The 20,595-nt window shown below is 45.3% G+C and overlaps 2 protein-coding genes across 2 annotated transcripts in view; one reads left to right on the top strand and one right to left on the bottom strand.

Moving 5' to 3' along the window:
• The first annotated feature begins 2,223 nt into the window (after nt 1-2,223).
• s1pr5b (sphingosine-1-phosphate receptor 5b) lies at nt 2,224-6,272 on the top strand. The gene is made up of 2 exons (XM_030352492.1): nt 2,224-2,321; nt 3,676-6,272. Exon 2 carries the CDS (start codon nt 3,880-3,882, stop codon nt 5,110-5,112), a length of 1,233 nt encoding a protein of 410 aa, XP_030208352.1. The 5' UTR covers nt 2,224-2,321; nt 3,676-3,879; the 3' UTR covers nt 5,113-6,272.
• A 1,212-nt stretch (nt 6,273-7,484) lies between these two features.
• ube2o (ubiquitin-conjugating enzyme E2O) overlaps nt 7,485-20,595 on the bottom strand; it is a 32,839-nt gene continuing 19,728 nt past the window's right edge. Inside the window, exons 13-22 of the mRNA XM_030352343.1 lie at nt 20,458-20,570; nt 20,165-20,296; nt 17,066-17,155; nt 15,952-16,273; nt 14,949-15,331; nt 14,401-14,566; nt 14,129-14,265; nt 13,693-13,896; nt 12,381-12,438; nt 7,485-11,870 (exon numbers count right to left, since the gene is read on the bottom strand). Coding sequence (XP_030208203.1) covers nt 10,966-11,870; nt 12,381-12,438; nt 13,693-13,896; nt 14,129-14,265; nt 14,401-14,566; nt 14,949-15,331; nt 15,952-16,273; nt 17,066-17,155; nt 20,165-20,296; nt 20,458-20,570 — 2,510 coding nt within the window. The 3' untranslated portion in view covers nt 7,485-10,965. The remainder of the gene's footprint in view (nt 11,871-12,380; nt 12,439-13,692; nt 13,897-14,128; nt 14,266-14,400; nt 14,567-14,948; nt 15,332-15,951; nt 16,274-17,065; nt 17,156-20,164; nt 20,297-20,457; nt 20,571-20,595) is intronic.

Genomic DNA, 20,595 nt, shown 5'->3' on the forward strand with positions numbered 1-20,595 from the left:
ATTCACATTAACTGGTTTTCACAGTAAACGAAATACCGCCAACAAAAATATCTCAGTAACCAGTTTTGACTCATTTTTATAACTGTAGTTGTAAGCGATTCATTAGAAAAACATATTCAATCCTCCGTCAATCAGTCCCTGCAATATGAGTGAAGACGTTTAATTTTCTGTTAAAACATGCCTTAACAAATAGAGAGAGAGAGTGTAGACTGAGGACAGATAAAGGGGATGCAGGAGGGACATCGAAGCATGGAGACAGGAAATATGAGCGGCAGATAGAAAGAGAGACGGGGAGAGGGAGTGAGAGAGTGGTCCTCCCTTACTGGGAGCCTCTTGCACCCACCAACCCCAAAGCAGCAGAAACAGGGGGTTCTGCATGAACGTGCAAGTGTGTACGTCCATATCTGTGTGTTTGTGTACATCTGCCAGTGTGTGCGTTTTTGTGTTTGTTCAATTGTGCATGTTTTCATTTGTTTGTGTGTGTGTGCAAGTGTGTATGCATTAATATGTGTGTGTATGCATGCATGTTTATGTGTGTGTGTGTGTGTGCGTGTGTTTGTGCGTGTGTGAGTGAATGTCTGTGTACATGTGCATGCGTATGTCTGTGTTTATGCATTTGTATGTATATGTGTGTGTGTGTGTGTGTGTGTGTGTGTGTGTGTGTGTGTGTGTGTGTGTGTGTGTGTGTGTGTGTGTGTGTGTGTGTGTGTGTGTGTGTGTGTGTGTGTGTGTGTGTGTGTGTGTGTGTGTGTGTGTGTGAAGTGCATGTGTGTGCATTTGTATGTCTGTCTGTTTGTCTGTGTGTATGCATTAATATGTTTGTGTGTATGCATGCATGTTTATGTGTGTGTGTGTGTGTGTGTGTGTGTGTGTGTGTGTGTGTGTGTGTGTGTGTGTGTGTGTGTGTGTGTGTGTGTGTGTGTGTGTGTGTGTGTGTGTGTGTGTGTGTGTGTGTGTGTGTGTGTGTGCATGTGCGTATGCATGCGTATGTGTATATGTGTATGCATGTGTGTGCATTCGTATGTGTCTTTGTGTGGGTGAATGTGTGTCCATTTGTATGTGTCTGTCTGTGTGTCTGTGTGTATGTATTCATATGTGTGTGTGTGTGCATGTGTTTGGCCTTGGTGCGGCTGAAGCGTGTCTGGGCGTGACTCCCCACTGAAAGAGGTGTGGGGAACAGGCCTTCGGGCCCGGCCATGTGAATCTGGCTGCTGGGCACTCCCAGGTGTGGATCACTGCACAAGCCGCTACCATTAGCCACTCCTTAATAACATGATTGGCACACATCAGGGGTAATATGGAGACTCTATGTGCTGGTTGCATTCCAGTTAGCTGGAGGGGTCCCATTTCAGCGAGTCATCCCGACAACGTGGGAAGAAAGACCTCTTCCTGCACTATTCAGCACTCTGTCAAAGAGTCCTTTGTATCGTCTTCATTGAGTGTTGGATGAGCAGCTGAGGAGTGCAGGTGGTAAAGCACCTGGAATGAATCATGGTGTGTGATAATAAAATGGACAATAAATGATATGGCCAGGATTTGGTGTTCAGACTCAATTTGTATGGCTGAGTGATTGCTGATCGAAGGTTTGCCAGATTTGACCTCTCAGATGATCGTTTGTTAGCAAGGGTAGGAGGGGCAGGTTAACAGGACAAAACCGTCCTTCTGATCCCCAACGCTCTGAGTTCTCTGTGTTCACAAAGAACTGTTCCATAGTCAACAAGAAAGAGAGAAAGAGAGACAGAGACAGAGAGAGAGAGAGAGAGAGAGAGAGAGAGAGAGAGAGAGAGAGAGAGAGAGAGAGAGAGAGAGAGAGAGACACACACACAGAGAGAGAGACACCGAGAGAGAGAGTGAGAGAGAGTGAGAGAGACAGAGAGAGAGACAGAGAGACAGAGAGAGTGAGACAGAATGAGAGACTGTACATTTTGGGTGTATCTTTAATTTATCTGTTTATAGTATGTACCAGAATTGTTTTATAAGATCTCACATTTCACTTTTTATATACTTAGTGGTGTAATACCTGACATGTATATATATTCTATTTAATATTTTAACTTTTTTATTGTTCGCCTGCTTTTGCTATGTAAATGTTTATTTCTCATGCCAATAAAAGCTTTTTTGAATTGTATTGCATTGAATTCACTGGGTGAAGACCAGCCCCTGGGTTAAGACCAGCCCCCAGTAGTTTGTCTATGCATCAGCCTAGATCCCCTTCAGACTCCGCTTTGACGTTGAGTCAGTAAGCAGCCTACGCGTTAGCTGGACCTCTTCTCACCATTAGGCAAGATAATACACGCAATACAACGCAGCCACATTGAAAGGTAACCTTTTATTTATTATCTTGCAGCGTTTTGTGTTTTATGTTTAATGCTTTCATGTTCAAACGTGTTATCTTTTCTTTTATACTTTTCGATTTTGTTCCTTCCATTATTGCATAATAAAACATTTGAAAAGGATAGGCCTACTTAATTTATATCGAGGAAACAGAGGTGTTTGTGTTGGTAACACTTTGCAATGATTTTGGTGCCCTGTAGGATTCATAGCATATTATTGACAAAAGTAGGCCTAATACTGATTCTGGACTATTTTTTATATATTATAAAATGAATACAAAACAGTCAAAACAGCTAAATGTAAATAGCAAAGTTTCATTTCATAAAGGATGTATCATTTTAATAAGTGATTCGGGCGGATTATTAATCAGGTTATAATTTGAAAAAGGAACCATCTTTGATCGAAATTGTAGATGGGAGGATTGCGGGTTAAATAAGGAATGTTTCAGCAATTGTCTCGGGCAGACTAAGAAAAAATAAATTCCCTTTCTCAGCAAGATTTAAAAGAAGCTGGACCTCATTGCACATGTTCGTTTTTAAAACAAGACAAAAGGTTCAAGTATAGCCTATCCTTGAACCTTGACGTTTGATGAAAATGTGTTTCTGTTTCTCAACTTGAGCCCATTTACTTAAGTTTGAGCCCGGCATTTAGATCTCGCATGTAAGCACACTTACGCAATAAAACATGCGTCTGCTTGAAACTGCATGACATCTGGCTGCGCTTAAGGATGGATAAGGGATCTACATTTGTGCCGAGTTACACACACGTTAGTCCGTGGTAGTCCGCTGATTGACCCAAACCCTGGACACAATATGCCCGGCTACCGGTTTGCGTAGGCACAAATTAGTAATCGTTTCCCAGCATTCTGTTCTGCTAAGACATCCAGCAGTTTGCAATCTCTGTTTCTCATAAGATTTAAGATTGTGAGTGGAGCTAAATGTAGTCTCCCCCAAAAATATACTAATAGAAATGTTCAGAAAGGATGTATTAATTTCCGTTTTTCTCTTCTATCGGCCAGTCTGGACATCAGTACAGAGGCAAAGATATGATAATGGCCACATTGTGTCTGACTGCCCCTTAAGTTTTTTTCTATTATCACCATATCCCAACTTCTGTTGGTGTGTACACTTATGTCACACACACACCCACATCATCACCAACGCTTTTATGTTCACCTTATCAGTAAATGTGAAGTTAATCAATGCAACCACAGCTTCCATTAATCTACCTGTAGATTAATGGAAGCTGTGGTTGCATTAACTGTATTAATTCACCTATCAGTCCTTTTCCTTTAATTATGCTGTCTGTACCTAACCATTATCTTCTATTTAATTTCATCAGCTGAAACCTATCACCCATGCAAAAGCTGCTCAAGAGTACCCTCACCTGGAGAAAAACTAAACAAGTTACACTACAAGCGGCCTGGAATACTTTCGCTGGGTGTATTCCTCCTCGCTGCAGAACTGTAGAACCATCCGAGCCGTGACAATAAATATGGAATATACAGCCATAACGTGGTGACAGAACAGCACTAACACCATCGCTATGGAGACGTCACCTTCTGCAGACATGCTGTGGACACCCAGCAACACGTCCACTACAGAAGTATTGACCACTCCGGCCTCCACCAGCAGCCTGCACTTCTTCCTGGAATACCAGGACAATGCAGTCCTGGTGGAGCATTACAACTACACAGGCAAGCTGCAGAGAGACCGCTATCGCCAGGGACTCAAACCAGAGGGCATCGCCTTCCTGGTGGTGTGTCTCCTCATCGTCCTGGAGAACGCCGTGGTTCTCCTCTCTATCTGGAGGAACAAGAAGTTCCACCTCCCAATGTACTACCTCCTGGGGAACCTGACGCTGTCTGACCTCCTGGCCGGCATCACCTACATGGCCAACATCCTCATGTCTGGACACAACACGCTGAAGCTGACGCCATTGATGTGGTTCCTCAGAGAGGGAGGCGTTTTCCTAACGCTGGCGGCCTCTGTGGTCAGCCTGCTAGCCATCGCCATCGAACGCCATGTGACCATGGTGACCATGCGGCCCTACCACGGGGCCAAGAAGGGACGGATGTGGGCCCTGATCGCCGCCAGTTGGGCCCTAGCGGTGTTCCTCGGAGTGCTGCCCATCCTTGGATGGAACTGCATGCAGAAGCTGGACCAGTGCTCCACCGTCCTTCCCCTGTACGCCAGGAGTTACATCCTGTTCTGCGTGTCAGTGTTCATGGCCGTACTGCTAGCCATCGTAGTGCTCTACGTGCGGGTTTTCCGCATCGTAAGGGTTAACACCAAGCGGCAGGGCCACGGCCTTTCGGGTAGCCTGCGGAAAGGCCTGGCCAGGAAGTCCCAGAAGTATATAGCCCTTCTGAAGACAGTCACCATTGTCCTGGGCGTGTTCATTGCCTGCTGGCTTCCACTCTTTCTACTCCTTCTCCTGGACTTCTTCTGCCCAACCCGCAGCTGTAAACTGCTATTCAAGGCTGATTACTTCCTGGGTGTAGCGATGGTCAACTCCCTGCTCAACCCTATCATCTATACGCTCACGAGCAAGGACATGAGGAGGGCCATTCTTAGACTGCTGTGCCGGCCCTGTCTGATGACCAGGGACGGCCGGGTGAAGAAGATGGGAATGCCCTTCCTGGAGTGCAGCTTCAGTAAGACTGAGGTAGCAACACAGAAGCTAGAGGGGGCAGCGGAGACCACAGTCTCCTCCGGCAACAATGTCACAACCCCCTCCCCCGTCAAAGCACTCTACCCCAGAATATTGAAGTCCTGAGGAGTCTATCAGACACTTTGCAGAATACTCTTGAGTGTGTGTGTGTGTGTGTGTGTGCGTGCAATGGTGCACATGTGTGCACACATGTGTGTGTAGGCCTCAAGAATGTCTCCAAATTGGAGCGTAGACTCCAATAACATAGAAGGTGGGTGCAGTGGAAAGAGAGAACAGCTAGAACGTTTTTAGCTGCGTTTTTACCGAAATGCCTCCCCCAAAGATGTCACGGAGCAATGCATTTACAGTGCCAAAACCACACAGAGATATGTACGGTAGTCCGAATGGAGGACAGGCTGTACGAGTGAAATTGCACTGATGAAATTTTGGACTGAACTATTATTGTGGCACCACTACAGTTGGTGTCAACACTCCAAATTCAGTGAATTTGTTCAAGTGAATGTGTATGCATGACCCATTTTGGTTATGCATGCAAAAGCAATGTGCTGAAGAAAAAACATGGACACTTTGATGGCATGATCAACACATGGATTATTGGTCTTTGCTGGATCAAAGGACCAAGATGTCATACTGTCTGTTAGAATAAACTGTATTATACCACTACATTGTGTATCTCAACATAGATAGAAATGTAAAAATAATTACAACCAAAGAGAGTAAGAGATCTTCTGAACTGCAATGTGTGAGATTTCATGAGATTGTGTGGAGAAATGAATGTATCGTTCTGCATTTCGCAAATGGTTAACTGGGAAACAGGGACAGTATTTCATACCCCATACTAGCCCTCACTAACAGACAAGACGCAACACCGATGTTGCGAGTCAATACTCTTCACTCCAATCATCACCCAGCAAGGTCATGCCTGCCCATGACAAAGGCCATTTGGACAGGAACAGAGAACACTAAACTAAACAATTTAAGCACTCTTTTAACACTCTACCAATTTTGCAATAAGATTGGGTCTACATGTAGCATTTGTAAGGAACTGTATTTGACATCATTTATCTACAATTTGAATATATGTATAAATATCCTACATTTAAAAATAATGTGTACAGTTTAATTATTGAATGGTTTGATGTTTTAATTGGAGATCCTGTATTTAACATTGTATTTTTGTATCTTCAGAGAATGTGTGTAGCATATATCAATTTGTATCATACTTTTGTTCAACAATGCAATAAACAGTCCACAATAAACTACAACTCATTCTCATTTTACACTATGTGAGAGGGCATGGCAATAGAAACTATGTGTATGTTTTGCACCTGGCTGTGTGTGTGCGTGTGTCTGTGTGTGTGCGTTAATGTGCGAGTATGCGTGCGCACATGCGTATGTACTTTCGATTATATCAGCAATGAGGGGTGAGCTAAGGAGCAGCTCCTAAGTTCTACCACAGGATGTCTACCCCCCTGGTCTAGCATCTGGTAATGCTATAGTCCTGGAAATTGAAGCTAGTTTCCTCTGGGAGATTGACATGTCTTAATCACTACTTGCACACTAGTCAAATGTGCTGATAACTTGATCAATTCTCCACCTAGTTTCCCCCCCACCCTAGTTTCAAGTATTAGAAACTTGTGATTTGAAGTGATAACTGTATTCATAAGGGCCTTATACGGTCTGATGAGGTTTAGAAAGGCAGTGTGATGAGAGAAACCCTCTATTTCACTGTAGGGCCTGGGGGAGAGCATGGAAGCAAACCCCTAGGTAAACTAGTCCAAAAGTAGAACCTTAACATAAAAAAAAACTGGCTAGTAAGTTTTCTACCTACTCCTGACCTTAGGACAGAATGTTGTAGTTCAGTCCTTAGATTTTAGGAGCTGCCATTGGCACTCTTGATAACGGTTATTGTGCCTGTCCTTGCCTTTAACGCCATCTGTTGGCCATCATCTGCAATATATTCCCGGACTCACCAGTTCCCAGGTTAGAGCACCTGCCTTAAAATCACAATGTCCTTGGCTGGTAGACAGCTGTCGTAAAGCCGGTAGCACACCATTGACAACTTTTTACCCTTTTCCCGTTTTTTCCTCCCCTTGAATGCTTTCTAATACACTTTAGGGTCCGATTTTGGCAGCTCCAATTTTTGTTATTAATTACCTCCAATTTCTCCACGTTTGAAATACTAATACATGCTTATAAAAATGTTATTTCTTAAACAGAATATAGCCTACCGATTATAAAAAAGACCCAAAGCCGATGACAATAGAGGCACATTTCTAACTAGACATCAAAACGCATTTTAATGACGCAAAAATGTTAATATTGCATTTTCCGAAAATAATTAAATTAAGGTCAACCATGTAGGTCTACATTCAAAAAATGGCTCTTAAATCTTAAGTTCAACATTTCAAAGGACTACAATATATTGGGTAGTCAAATGCATGAAGAAAGGCAATAAAAATAGAAATACTGCTTGCAAAGTTTAATGTTTAATTTTATTAACGCAACCAAAGTAAAATGTAAGAAAAAAAACTCCCAAGAAAAGAATCCAAAATAAAGTTAGGTTACAGTTCCCACACTGAGTATTGTATACATGTAGGCCCCAACAGTCTATGTGACTATTTAGTACTCAGATCGATGTTAAATAGGTATTTATATATTTAAAGTCACGACTTCTGTACAGAGAATCAGGTTAAAAATCATAACTTTATTATTTTTAAATATATCAACAGGCCACTGTGGAAATGTAGACATCATACAGTCAAGTTTAGTGGGTCGCCCATTTAGAGGGCTTAAAGCGACATGTTACATGCTTTGGCTGTAAAATAAATATATCGCACTAATAAGAATCCTAACCATGATTGAACCTGGCTGATGAACACAAACATAGAAAACTTAACATAGCATTGTGTCCTACGCATCCCATTGGATTTTTGAACAGAGTTGTTGCAGAATAGCTTCACATTTTCCATTTTTGCAACTGGTATGTATGAGACTTGGTATGAGACGGTGTCGAATAGGGCAGCAAACTAACCGCTTCAAATCTCCAGCTTACATTGAGGGTGTCTGTGTGTGATATAGTTGCAAAAGCTTCAGGTTACAGATTTTAACAAGACTACAAAACAAAAGGTTGCGCAGATCGTTAAGACGGAAGCTGATTCGGCTACATGCTACAGGTCCAAGAGCCAATTGGAGGCAGCAGAAATATCCAATGTCACACAAAAGGCCGAACAGGAAGTAAGTACCCAGGAGGGGGGAGAGTGTGTGTTGAAAACCTGGTTGCTACAACTAGAGTTCATTATTTAGAGGAATGGTCGGTGAAGTAAATAAAAAGCAAAAAGTGGCAAAAACAAAGCAATGCAAAACACGTTTAATACCTCATGTTCCAAATATTAGATCAAAGCTTTTGGTTCTCACGCTTCACCAGCCAACCCCCCCCCCCCCCCCCTCCCCCCCCCGACACACACGCGCACACATTTTGTCATCCGTCAACATTGGCACAAAATTCTCTGTTTTTCTTGAACACTTCAGCAATAAAGGTAATTCAAGTAAAATACAGCCACCTCAGTACATGTTTCAGATAAAGCAAGCACAACGTGTTTCACTGACCTGTACAAAAACAATAATTAATAATATCTGGCAAGACAACAGGAGGAGCCAGGTTCTCTGTTCCTTTAAAGATGTAAACAAGACTTCAGATTTCCCCAGCAAGAGCTTACAGACCTGTAGGGAAGTTTAAGATTGGCTCGCAGCACTTTGTCTTCACAGTAGTTAACAGCCCACCTGAACCTGAAAAACTCCTTCCAACACCTCCCCTTCTCCCCTATACACACACACACACACACACACGCACGCGCGCGCACAGATCACCCATAGCTCCACTCATCCGGTATCTTCTTTTAAAGAATAGTTGAACAAAGAATAAAGAAATAATACTGGACGAGGTCTTAGGTGCCGTTAGCTCCTAGCTGAGAAAGTCTGTAGAGCTCCATCTTGGGTTAAGGCAGTCATAAACCATTTGTGCTTGAATTGTGGCAAAAGTAAAATAACACAAAAATCACAGCGAAAGCACAACAACCATCAACCCAAACATTACTTTGATATTAAAACCTTAAGCATCTTAATGGAATAGATCCTCAGCATACAGCAGATCTCTCAAACCCCACTATTGTACGGCAGTTGGTAGGCTTTTTTTGTTTTAATAGAGAGCAGGGAATCAGTTGAACATTTCTGTCACTATCAGTTATCAATGTGGGGGAATGCCAATGAATGACGTGCCAATTCCTCAAACGCAAATCAAAAGAATCCAAACGAACACTGAAACCTCACTGAGTGAGGTTTAATGACTCAATGGTGCAAAACGCCCTGTACACAATGGTTTTACATCAACTATTCAAGTAAGGCAACATTTTGAGATGAATGATGGAATGGAAGCATTTTTTTTCCTTCTACCTCCCCTCCAGTTACAAAATCGTGTCATTTGCAGTGATATGAGAAGTAATGGATGATGGAAAAGCTTAGGAGAACGTAACCGTACCTCTACAGCAACCCTCCCTTCTTTCTTATTTGAACACAATTCAAGCCAATTACAAAGCGCTATGGAGAGCGACTTTCCATCTTCTTTCTATCCTGTGAAACACTGATATGTCACGCAGAGAAAGGATGGACACTTGCTACACAAGGTGGTGCATAGGGGTTTGTGAGGACGGTAGCTAGACAACATGTAGTGGTTGTTGAGGAATGCGGATGCTAGCTAGACAATGTGGAGTGCAGTGGTGGCTAATGATGGTAGCTAGACAACATTGTTTTGGACTCTAGCTGGACAACGTGTTGTGTAGTGGTCGTTGAGGACACTGGCTAGACAACGTAGTGCGTAGTGATTGTTGGGGACACTAGCTAGACAAGATGTTGTGTAGCGGTATTGAGGACACTAGCTAGACAACGTAGAGCGTAGTGGTGGTGAGGCTGATGCTCTTTTAGAGCAGCCAAAATAATGGTAGTGGTTCTGACTTAAAGATGATGAGCATGTAAACATGAGTCCCTTCACGTTCCCTTATGTCTGGATGTGTTGTGAGAGTGGTCAGTGCGGTGAAACAAAACGGATCAAAGCCAAAAACAAAATGACTCATGAAGCCACAGGGAGGAGGTGGGAACATAAATATTGTGAAGTAGCTATTGTGGAGGTGGTGGTGGGCAGTTTAAGAACATTCAGTTATTTGTTGAAGAGACCATTATAGCTTGGCAGAATGTGTACAATAAGGTGACCTCTGAAAAGGATTGCTCCTGGTCAAGTCTGTGGAGCGGCCAGACCGTCTGCCCAACACGATAGTCTGTCTCAGTGCAGTATGATGCAGCTTCATCTCAACCAGTAGTGCCGTGTCGCCTTAGGGGTGGATGGGGGGGGGGGGGAGTGTGAGGCCAGTATGTTACAAATCCACATCTTTAACATCCTCTACGATATATATCCCAGTGGTCATCAGAATGTTGTTGATATAATGACTGACCCGCACGCGCACGTACCATGGCCAGTCCACGTGCTCAACCAGATGGGCAGCAAAGTATGCGGGTTCCCCACTCTGACAAGCGGTTCCAAGTGGCTTGGAGCTAAATGCGTACGTGTGCATAAGAAAGGGTCGGATTGCCAATGGTCGTTCCAAGCATAACCATCCCAGGACCGAGCAAGTGCCTGAAGGCTCTCCAATGAGGCCTGCCTCCCAGCCCACCGGGCCTCCTCACGGAGAACTGGAAGTGGGAGATGAGCGGGAACAGAGTTTAACAGCAGACCTCAGGATAAGCGAGGCAGAGGGCAGGGGGAGCTGTGGGGTGAGGATTGGGTTCGATGGCCGGATGCGGATGAGGTGGACCCTCCTACTCCCGAACCGTATTCGAGGAGCTTGACAAGGAAGTGGGGGTGGGGAGGTGCAAAATGGGAGTTACTGGGGGTGATGGGCAGGCACTTCACTTGTCCTCCGCGTGCTGGGGGATGCCGGCCGCGGCCAGGGCGGCCCGGTACTGCTGCATCACCACCCGCACGCTCTTCACAAACCCCTTGGAGAGCGGGAACAGCGGGAAGCCGATGTCTGGGTAGCCGCTGCGCTCTGGCAGGAAGCTGCGGTAGCTCTTCCGGCGCTTCTTTGGACGCACGGCCGGCTGGCTCTGAGGACCGGTCGAAGCCACCGCCGCTGCAGACTTCGGGGCAGAACCCGACGCCGCCGCTTCACTCACCACCACCGCCGACGGGACCGAGGTCGCCGTTGTTAACGTCGGCGTCGTTAATGTCGTCGTGGCGATAGTGCCGGAACCGGCCTGAGGCACAGATGCCGTTGGGAGGTGGACGGGAAGCATGCCTTCGCTGTCAGAGTTGAGGGTCAGCTCCGGCTGGGAGATGGCTGTGGTGGAGGGGCTCAGCCCAGAGTCCTCCAGCTCCTTCTTAACGATGCAGCAGCAGCCCTCCTCCTCCTCTTCCTCCTCCTCCTCCTCCTCCACCACACTCTGGCTGGGGCTGCTGTGAGCCAGGGCTACCAGCTGCTCGTCCAGGGGCTGGGCAGCGTCGGCAGGCCTGTCTCTGGAGTGCGGAGCGGCCCGCGTCGAGGCCCTGGAGGGGGGCGCTCGCTCCACGCCGTCGTGGAGCTCCAGCCAGGCCTCCAGGCGGTGCACCAGCCTCCAGCCGCTGGAGGCAAAGTGCTCCTGGATCTCCTGGCTGAACACCTCCACGGGGTGCTGCAGCAGCATGGTCATGGACTGCACCATCTTGATCAGACACATCTCGTTGTAGCAGCGGCTGTTCTCGTAGCCCTCCTGGAGCCCCCGGTCGCTGTCGAAGCCCGCCTCGTTGTAGTACGGCTCGTTGACCAGGATGAGACCTGGAGGGGAGGGACGGCTCAGGGTCAACACCAGGGCGGTTCACCCAGGACCAACCCAAAACAGGGGATGCCGTGTACGTTTCCCATTGGGACAGCACGGGGTCTCGACGGGTTCAGAGGAGCTGAACATTACTGATCAAAGCTCAGGATTTGGGAAGGACCCCTCTTTTCTTTCTCGATATTATATCAAAAATCTCCAATAATTATCGGTTTTAAATCTCAAAAACACAACAGCTTTTTCATATTGATTTGTTCATTTATTTTTTAACATTAACTTTCATTAAATATTAAGGTATACATGAAATAAAGGTACAAAGCACTTCATAATTCCTTACACACTGAACTTCGACCCCTGTATAATAAATATATACTATTTCATCGCCTGATATTCCTGCCAGTAAACATCCTATATTGTCTCCAAATAGATGATAGCAGCATGCTCACACGCATGGCGTCAGCGTCTGTGAATAGGCATTGTTCATGTTATGGGGGGGTTGTGTGTTTCGTCACCTTGTATAGAAATAAGGACCTGCAGCAGGCTGGACTTGCTGGTCCATCGCTCATTACCCTGTGGACCACAGCATAAAATAATCAGAAAACACCCACAACATCCAAGGGATTAAACACAGGACTGCTCAGGGGAGGGTTGTGCATTGGATTTTTGTCATTGTGTGAGCAAATTCAATGAAGCACCGACCGTGGAATCCATTTCATATGACAAGTCGCACATGTATACATTTGTTACACATTGCCATTTAGTCAAATGATTAAAAAAAAAAAGTATTGCATAGTTCACTAGTCCTAAATTAAAAATGTAATATATCTTGCTGATTGATATATTTTGTTTCTTCATTTAATTCTAGGCATTCTTAGATCATGTCTTAAAAAAAAAACTAAAATAAACAAAAAATTGCACACATTGAAAGTCTGCATTAACTAGGGATGATAACGACACATTATTTCTTGAGTCGACGTGTCGGAGTCAAGAATAAACAAATCTATTTTTTTAAAAATATATATTTTCTCACCCTGTGGCTGCAGCAGTTGCGGAGCTCACAACTTTATGACATTAATATAAATGATGATAAACTAAATACCACAAAGCATAGAGCAGGTTTGTGAACGTTTACAATGACTCATGTCAATTTACAATTGGCAAAATGTGTCGTCCGACACATTTTAGGATATTGATGCTGCGCGCCTCCTCTTTGCAACGGAATTTGTTTAAGACATGAAACCATTGAATTTGTTGGACGCGTTGTCATGCAAGCACGCTGCAACTCTGTCCACTATACCCCAATCTTCAACGGTGGCTTGGCAGGACGACGCATTGGTGGTGATGGCATCTTACTCCACTAAGGACAGGTTCTCACAGAGCGAGGCTGCTGCTACGTTGTACATTTTCTCCAGACGTACAGTCATAGTTTGACAACATGGCATGGTGTCATCTGGCTCGAGAAATGAGATTAGATCGCGGAACCCCTTCCCCTCGACTACGCTTATGGCCAGCATATCTCTGGCTATAATTTTTAATTGGTAATTTTGAAAACAGAAAGGTGTTACAAAGTTTGGAACAGGACATTTAAAAAGTTCCTACATCCAACCCACGGGAACTCCACCTACCAGGACAGCAACTTAACGTTGGTGAAGAAAATTCTAGTTTGGAAGAAACTTCCAAGAAACTTTGGGAGGCTATAATAAAAACATGTGCTCATCATAACCAAAAATTTGACGACTCGACTAACAAATCTTGGTGGGATAAGAGCCCAGCCATGCGTTAGTCTTTGGAGTGGACACACACTGACACACGGGCTCTGCGTACCTTTCCGATCCAGGTGCCCAGCAGGCTGACGCAGACCTTGCCGTTGTCGTAGAGGTTTGGGTTGAGGCGCCCGGAGACCTGGGACAGGTAGCTGAAGAGCGGCGGCACGGCCGGGTAGATATTGGGCAGCTGGATGTCGAAGAGGAAGAGGCCGTCCTCGTACGGGGTCCGCGTAGGACCCTTGATCAGAGCTGAGAGCAGGTCCTGGCAAGCGGGGGGGATCAGCATGGTTACCCTTGATATGTTCATGTCATCAATAGACGATGTTGACGAGATGGCTAAAGAACAGTCGAAGTCTGATTTTTTTATCATCTCCTTTCTTCTTTTAGCTTGTATCTACACACATTGAGGGTCTCCTTTGATTCTTTGCAGAACAAAACCCTGTAGGCTCAAACTAACCGGTATCAAGTGAGTTAAAGCTTAAAGCTGAACTGACCATGCGATCCTCGAAGGTCTTGACCATAATGCCGTCTGGCAGCGAGGTGGCCAGCAGAACCATTTCCTTCCTCACTGTGCAGAAGAACCTCTTGGCCTCTGCCGGCTGGAACTCCATCTTCTTAAACGTGTGAGTGTCTGCAGAATGAAAAACGTTTAGCACATGAAACTTGTGGCATGCTTCACATCTGTTGCATGTGATTGCATGAAATGTTCATATCCATTATTTGAATGTACATAGTGTACCACATGGCCTGGGGCTCAGTGACTGACCTGGGGCCTCCTCAAGGACAGAGAACACCTCTCCTTTGGCGCTGGTGAAGGTGACCCCGGGCTTCCCTCCACTCTGCTGGCAGAGGACGGGCGTGTCGCTGGGCCAATCAGGAGCACCCACGGGTGATTGAGGGTCAGACAGAACCCGGTCTTCCCCTCGCTCTGCCTTTGGACGCCACACCACCAGACGTAGTGCGAGAGATCAGAGGAGGGGATCAACGGACGTCATACAGTTTGACACAGTCAACTGCACTTCTTTCTTAGGATCAAATATGACTAATTAACATATCCCCTAAGGGGAAGTAAAAATACTTTGTAAACAAATATGTAGGACACAAATCAAGTTTATTCAAAAATATTGACCATCAACTAAGGGGAACCTGAAAGAGTACAACCTGAAAGAGTGAAAGTATAAAAAACCTTTTCCATCCAAACAGAACCATTCGTTAGTGTCAAAGAAAAAAGGAATTGGATGACTTTCTGAGGAATGAATGAACGGATGGATGAACAGTGAGAGTGGCCAACGGACAGCGTCGCTGCACACTGACCTCCGCTGCACCGGCCCCTCCTACACTTCCACCTGCCTCGACCACCGCCTCCATCTTCTCCTCCTCCACGATGGCCACATTGTCCAGGGTCTTCTTCAGGGTCTCCTGCAGCTTCTTGATGTCATCCAGGAAGCGCTGCTCCTTGGTGGGCTTCTCGGGGCCCGCGGGGGTGGAGCCCCCTCCGGCGGTCAGACTGGCGGCGGCAGACTCCACCGAGGTGGGGGAGGTGGGCGAGCCCCCCGTCCACAGCTGCTCAACGGTCATGTTCTTCAGGCTCTGCAGGATCTTCAGGGCCTCGCGCAGCTCCCTGAAGCCCCGCGGGGGGCCCTCCTTGCTGGGCTTGTCGGACGCGCCGTCGGCGGCGGCTCGTCCCAGAGTGGTGCCTGGATGGAGCAATAAATACGCGACATGTTGAGCTCAAAGCACACGGAGCATGTTTCTTATTTGCAGGGTGCCCAACCAATAATTAGAGTCGAACTGTTTCTGAGCGAAGTTTGTGAGAGGAAATGCATCGGGACAAAATTGTTCGCATCATATAGAATATGAGTATTGGACGCAAACATTTTACGTGCAAGATCCCCTCCTTTATTAGAGCTGCTGTAGGTCACATTTCAGAGGTGCAAAGAGATCATAAATGATGACTAAACCCCAAAAAACAGCCCATCCCTTTTTGCTTTCTTCCTCCCTACGTACGTATTCCCAAAAAGTGTTGCCTATGTTAACCAGGAAAACACTCATGTGATTGGTAACCAACATGGATTTCCCACATCAATCACAGATGAGATGCTCTGAATTGACCGGGGAGCTCAGAGAGGTCTTAGAAATTGTCAACTAGAACCAATTTCTTTCTCAACAAGCATTTCTCTCTTTACAGGATGGTTATATAAGTACAAATGACCCAAATCATTTGATGAAAGATGTTTCATCTGCAGTTAGGCATTTGAACCAATCCCCCCCCCCCCCCCCCCCCTATACATTCAGATTTGTTTCACCCCAGTCCCACCTCCTGCAGCAGCAGCAGCTCCTTCCTCCTCCGGGCCAGGGGGCGGGGCTCCGCTGGGACTGGTGGCGCCCAGGGCTTTACCCAACAACCCCTCCCCTTCCGCGACCTCGGGGGTGACGATGGACCCCATGGGCGTGGAGGTGGGCGAGGCCACGCCCTCGGCGGGGGCGTTGGCGTGGGAGTCGTCCTCGCAGGCTAGGCCGTTGTCCGTCTCCCAGCTGTCCGTCTCGTCCTCCCACTCCCCCGTGGACAGCCCGCTGCTTGTCTCCTCCACGGAGTCGTAGTCCGTCTCATCGATCTCAGACTCCACGTTGTACAGGTGCTGCCGGGACACGCATAGAGACACTAACCGTCAGCACAGACAACCATGTTGGCTCATGGACTCTGATAAAACCACCTGATACCACTTTACACGACGTTCAGGAGCCAGTGAACCCAAATCATTTTTATTTTAAAAATGGAAATTTGTCATCAACGATAATGCAACAATGCAATCTTATCACATTTACTGTAATAAGTCCCCGATAGAGGAAAAAGGGGCACCGGTGTCGCGGTTTGTATAGACGTGTGGTGCTCTGCCTAGGCAGCCGAGTCTGAGCGAACGTTTTTTTTCAGAAACTTCCCGTAAATATGTATTTCCCCAATCGGATCGGCTGATCACGCATTAGAAAGAATGCTGATCGTATTCGACTTAAAATAAACCTGATCAGTGGATCCCTACAAATTATAACACCGATACACAACGACCGCACTAAAAAGGTTCAAAGTTGCCGATGGGTCCCTCTCTTTCCTGGAACTCTCAGCCCAAAACACTTTTTAATATTATAGGGGTGGGTTCACTGGCTCTTTAAACTGTTTTGGGGATCTCTGTTTATAATAAAGCCCATGTGGGTAGGGGATTTTGCTGGGTTACAGTTTAGGTGTGAACCGGTTGGTTATGATTCAAATTGTGTTCAGCGTTGCCATCAAATGCTGGTGCAAATGTCTTTTATTTAAAAAACAAACTGTAAAACCGCTAACGTACTCCATAAACCAGTTAAACTCAAGAGAAATGAAAGCACCATGATCCCTTCGTTTCCCTCGTTGAGGCGACAGACCAAACGGGAGAGGGTACCTGTGGTAGGACAATGGTCCTTGAGTTGTCGGCCCAAACCACCTCCACCTTGCTGCTCACATCCACCCTGGAGACCTGGCCTACCGACGTCTGAAAGGGGAGGGATACAACAACATGTATGATTAAGACTGACATTTGAAATAACCATCATTATGAAACGATGCAATTCTAGGAACAGGAAAGATCAAAGAACACCTCTACCTTCATCTTAAAATCATAGAAAATGTAGCCCAAAAATATGACCATAGAATTTAATCATGGAGGCGCCATGAGTGTAAAATCTGGCACCGGTTTCACCGGAACAAAAGCTTATACAGTTTCAAACATTATTCAACAGGATAAGATAAAAAAAAAAAAAATCTTTCCTTCACTTTCTGGTGAAGTAAAGGGAAGAGGTTGCCCTTTAACTGGGCAACAACCAAAGAGTACAGTAATATCTAGTGACAGTGAACGACCAAAGAGTACAGTAATATCTAGAGTCACCGGGAAGCACCAGAGAGTACAGTAATATCTAGAGTGACAGGGAACCACCAAAGTACAGTAATATCTACAGTCACCGGGAACCACCCGAGAGTACAGTAATATCAGGTTTTTCAAACAGGTTTTATTAAAACCCGCCTAGGTGCGGACAATATACGTCGTTACTGCATATCATAGGGGCCTCCCAGAGTGTTCCCACTCCGGCGCCTGTCTCGTCTTAAGATGCAGAGAAGGCTTTTGACCGGCTGGATTGGGGATATCTGTGTTTATTTCTCTGATTCAGGTTCTTTATCCCAATCCCACAGCTATGGTATTAACGGGGAAAATCTGCTCCTCGCAGTTGCAAGGGGCAGTCGGCAGGGTTGTGTTCTCTCCCCTTTTTTGTTTGATTTATCCTTAGAACCACTTGCACTGGCTATACGTTTATCGGAGCACCAAGTTCCCATAACTGCATAATACAGACCAACATATATCGTTGTATGCCGACGACATTTTGCTTTATCTTGGTAATGCCCCTCAATCTGTACCGCATCTTCTTCAGATTTTCACAGACTATAAATAAATGAAATTAATTGGTTCAAATCAGCCCTGCTTCTATTGAATGAAGCCGTGTTCAATTCCAAAGAGTTTCGTGGGATCTTCTTTGTGAAACAGTTCCGTTATTTAGGTATTCAAATACATTCTTCAGCTAAAAACAATTTTAATTATATTTTTAGAGCTGTGGAGAGATGGATTAAAATACAAACCGATTCAGTCACGATTTTCTATAATTAAAATTAATTTTCTCCCTCGGATAAACTTCTTCAGTTCTATGATTCCTCTGCCACCTCCAGGGGGATATTGGGATACGCTGAATTCACTGTTAATTAAATTAATTTGGAAAGGCAAAAGCTCTCGAATTAAATTTTCCACTTTACAAAGGGGAAAATGTGCAGGTGGCCAAAATCTCCCTAGTTTCAAATTTTATTTTTGGGCTTTTACCCTTCGCCCTCTGCACTCTTGGTTGATGAGTGATATTTCTGTCTCCTGGCGCCCGATAAAGGAGAAATTAGTGTTCCGACATAGACTACAAGATGTAGTACATTGTAATATTTCTCAAACTCTAACCTTAAATTTGGGCCAGTAATATCACATTTAATTAGCACTCTGCCGCCTGGTGAGCAAGCACACCAAGAGCAACATAAAAATTCATCAGCATTTTCCTTTATTTCATAACTATGACTTACTACTGGGAGGTCGGCCTGTCTCATTTCCTTACCGGTCTGATAGAGGGATCCATATAAATTCTGATAATACAAAAGATTTCAGTCTTCGCTCATTTCAGGACATTCAGCAGCAGTTAAATTTACCAACGTCGTCCTTTTTTCCTATTTGCAGTTGTGTTCTGCTTTAAATCCCTTAAGAATGCCCTTGGGGCAAGAACTACCACTGCATTCAATACATTGTATATATTCTTGTATTGGTACGCGAGGTCTGGTCTCGAAATTATATTTCTTGTTGATAAAGGCAACATTCAAACCTATGCCAATTGACAATATATGGAGAAAAGACTTTAAAGACATTAAATCCTTCTGTTATAAATTGACCTAGAGTCTGGTCCAATATTTAAATCTCTTCAAGAAACACTAATTGTCTGGAGATCATATTGTACACCCCGGAAATTATTCCTGATGAAAGCCAGACAATCGCCGAATTGCACACTTTTCACCCAGGGTATTCCGGGCACTTATATTCATATGATTTAGGAATGTCCAGAGGTCTTCAAATTCTGGAAATGTGTATCTTCTTGTCTTTCAGTAATCATGGAATGTATTGTACCTTTCTCTCCATTGGTTCTCCTTTTGAACGATGATTCTCTTTTAAGGTTTTCTTTTCAACAAAGTCGGTTGTGACTGGCCGGTCTAACGGCATCAAAAAAAAAATGCTGCATCACATTGGAAGGCCCCGCAGTCTCTTCAGAGGCAACAATGGCTGCTTGCTATTTTGGACATTCTCAATATGGAACAATCAGTTGGAAGAACACATGGTCCGATACCAAAGAACTTAGATATTTCAGCAACCAAGTCCTGTGCATGGGAGTGGTGGTGGTGGGGGGTGTAGGTCTGTCTCATGTATTAGTTGTTGTTTGTATGTTATAAACAAAAAAAAAAAAAAAATTACCGTAATTTTCGGACTATAAGCCGCGCCTTTTTTCCCATTTTGCGGTTCGGCAAATATTTGAATTTTATAGCAAACGGCCACTAGGGGACCTCCTAAATCTATGGATTTTACAGGTTACAGTCTACAAACTTTAACTCTATGGGCTCTATGACCGGTCCGCGCCCCCCCCCACCTTTAAGCTGCGGGCTCCAGTGCGGCTTATATATGTAAACATCATTCAATTTAGCTGCTGCGGCTTATACTCCGCTGCGCCTTATAGTGCGGAAAATACGGTAATATCTACAGTCACCAGGAACCACCAGAGAGTACAGTAATATCTAGAGTGACACGGAACCACCAGAGATTACAGTAATATCTACAGTGACCGGGAACCCCCTGAGAGTACAGTAATATCTACAGTGACCGGGAGCGAGCCGAAAGTACAGTAATAAGGACGTGAGCAGACAGTGAGGGCCTCACCTCGTTATCACAGTCCGTGGTCGGACCGTTCTCAGAGTTCCATATCCTGATGACGATGTCTGTGGTGCGGAAGTGGAAGTCAGGGTGTTCGGCAATGTCATACACACTGACGTCCTCCTCCTCCCCAATCACCTGCAGTACACAAGATGGTTAGCTCAATATAATGTAAATAAGCGCAGGCAAGATGAAGTCTTGGCTAGGTTTTCCGTTAGGAGGCTTCACCGGAATCCCAGGGATAATGCCCGTTGTCCCCAAAGGTAAATGGCTTTAGACATCACAAACACACGACCAACCTCAACATCGGAGCCAGAAGAGTTGAGTTTGATCCATTTGATTGCGCATGTCCTTCCCTTGTGGTCCCCGGACTGGATGACACCATACACCCCTGGGTCCTGCAGTGCTTGAGCTGCATGCAGACACACACCCCTAGG

Source organism: Gadus morhua, chromosome 3 (assembly GCF_902167405.1).
Source record: "Gadus morhua chromosome 3, gadMor3.0, whole genome shotgun sequence".
NCBI classification, from domain to species: Eukaryota; Metazoa; Chordata; class Actinopteri; order Gadiformes; family Gadidae; genus Gadus; species Gadus morhua.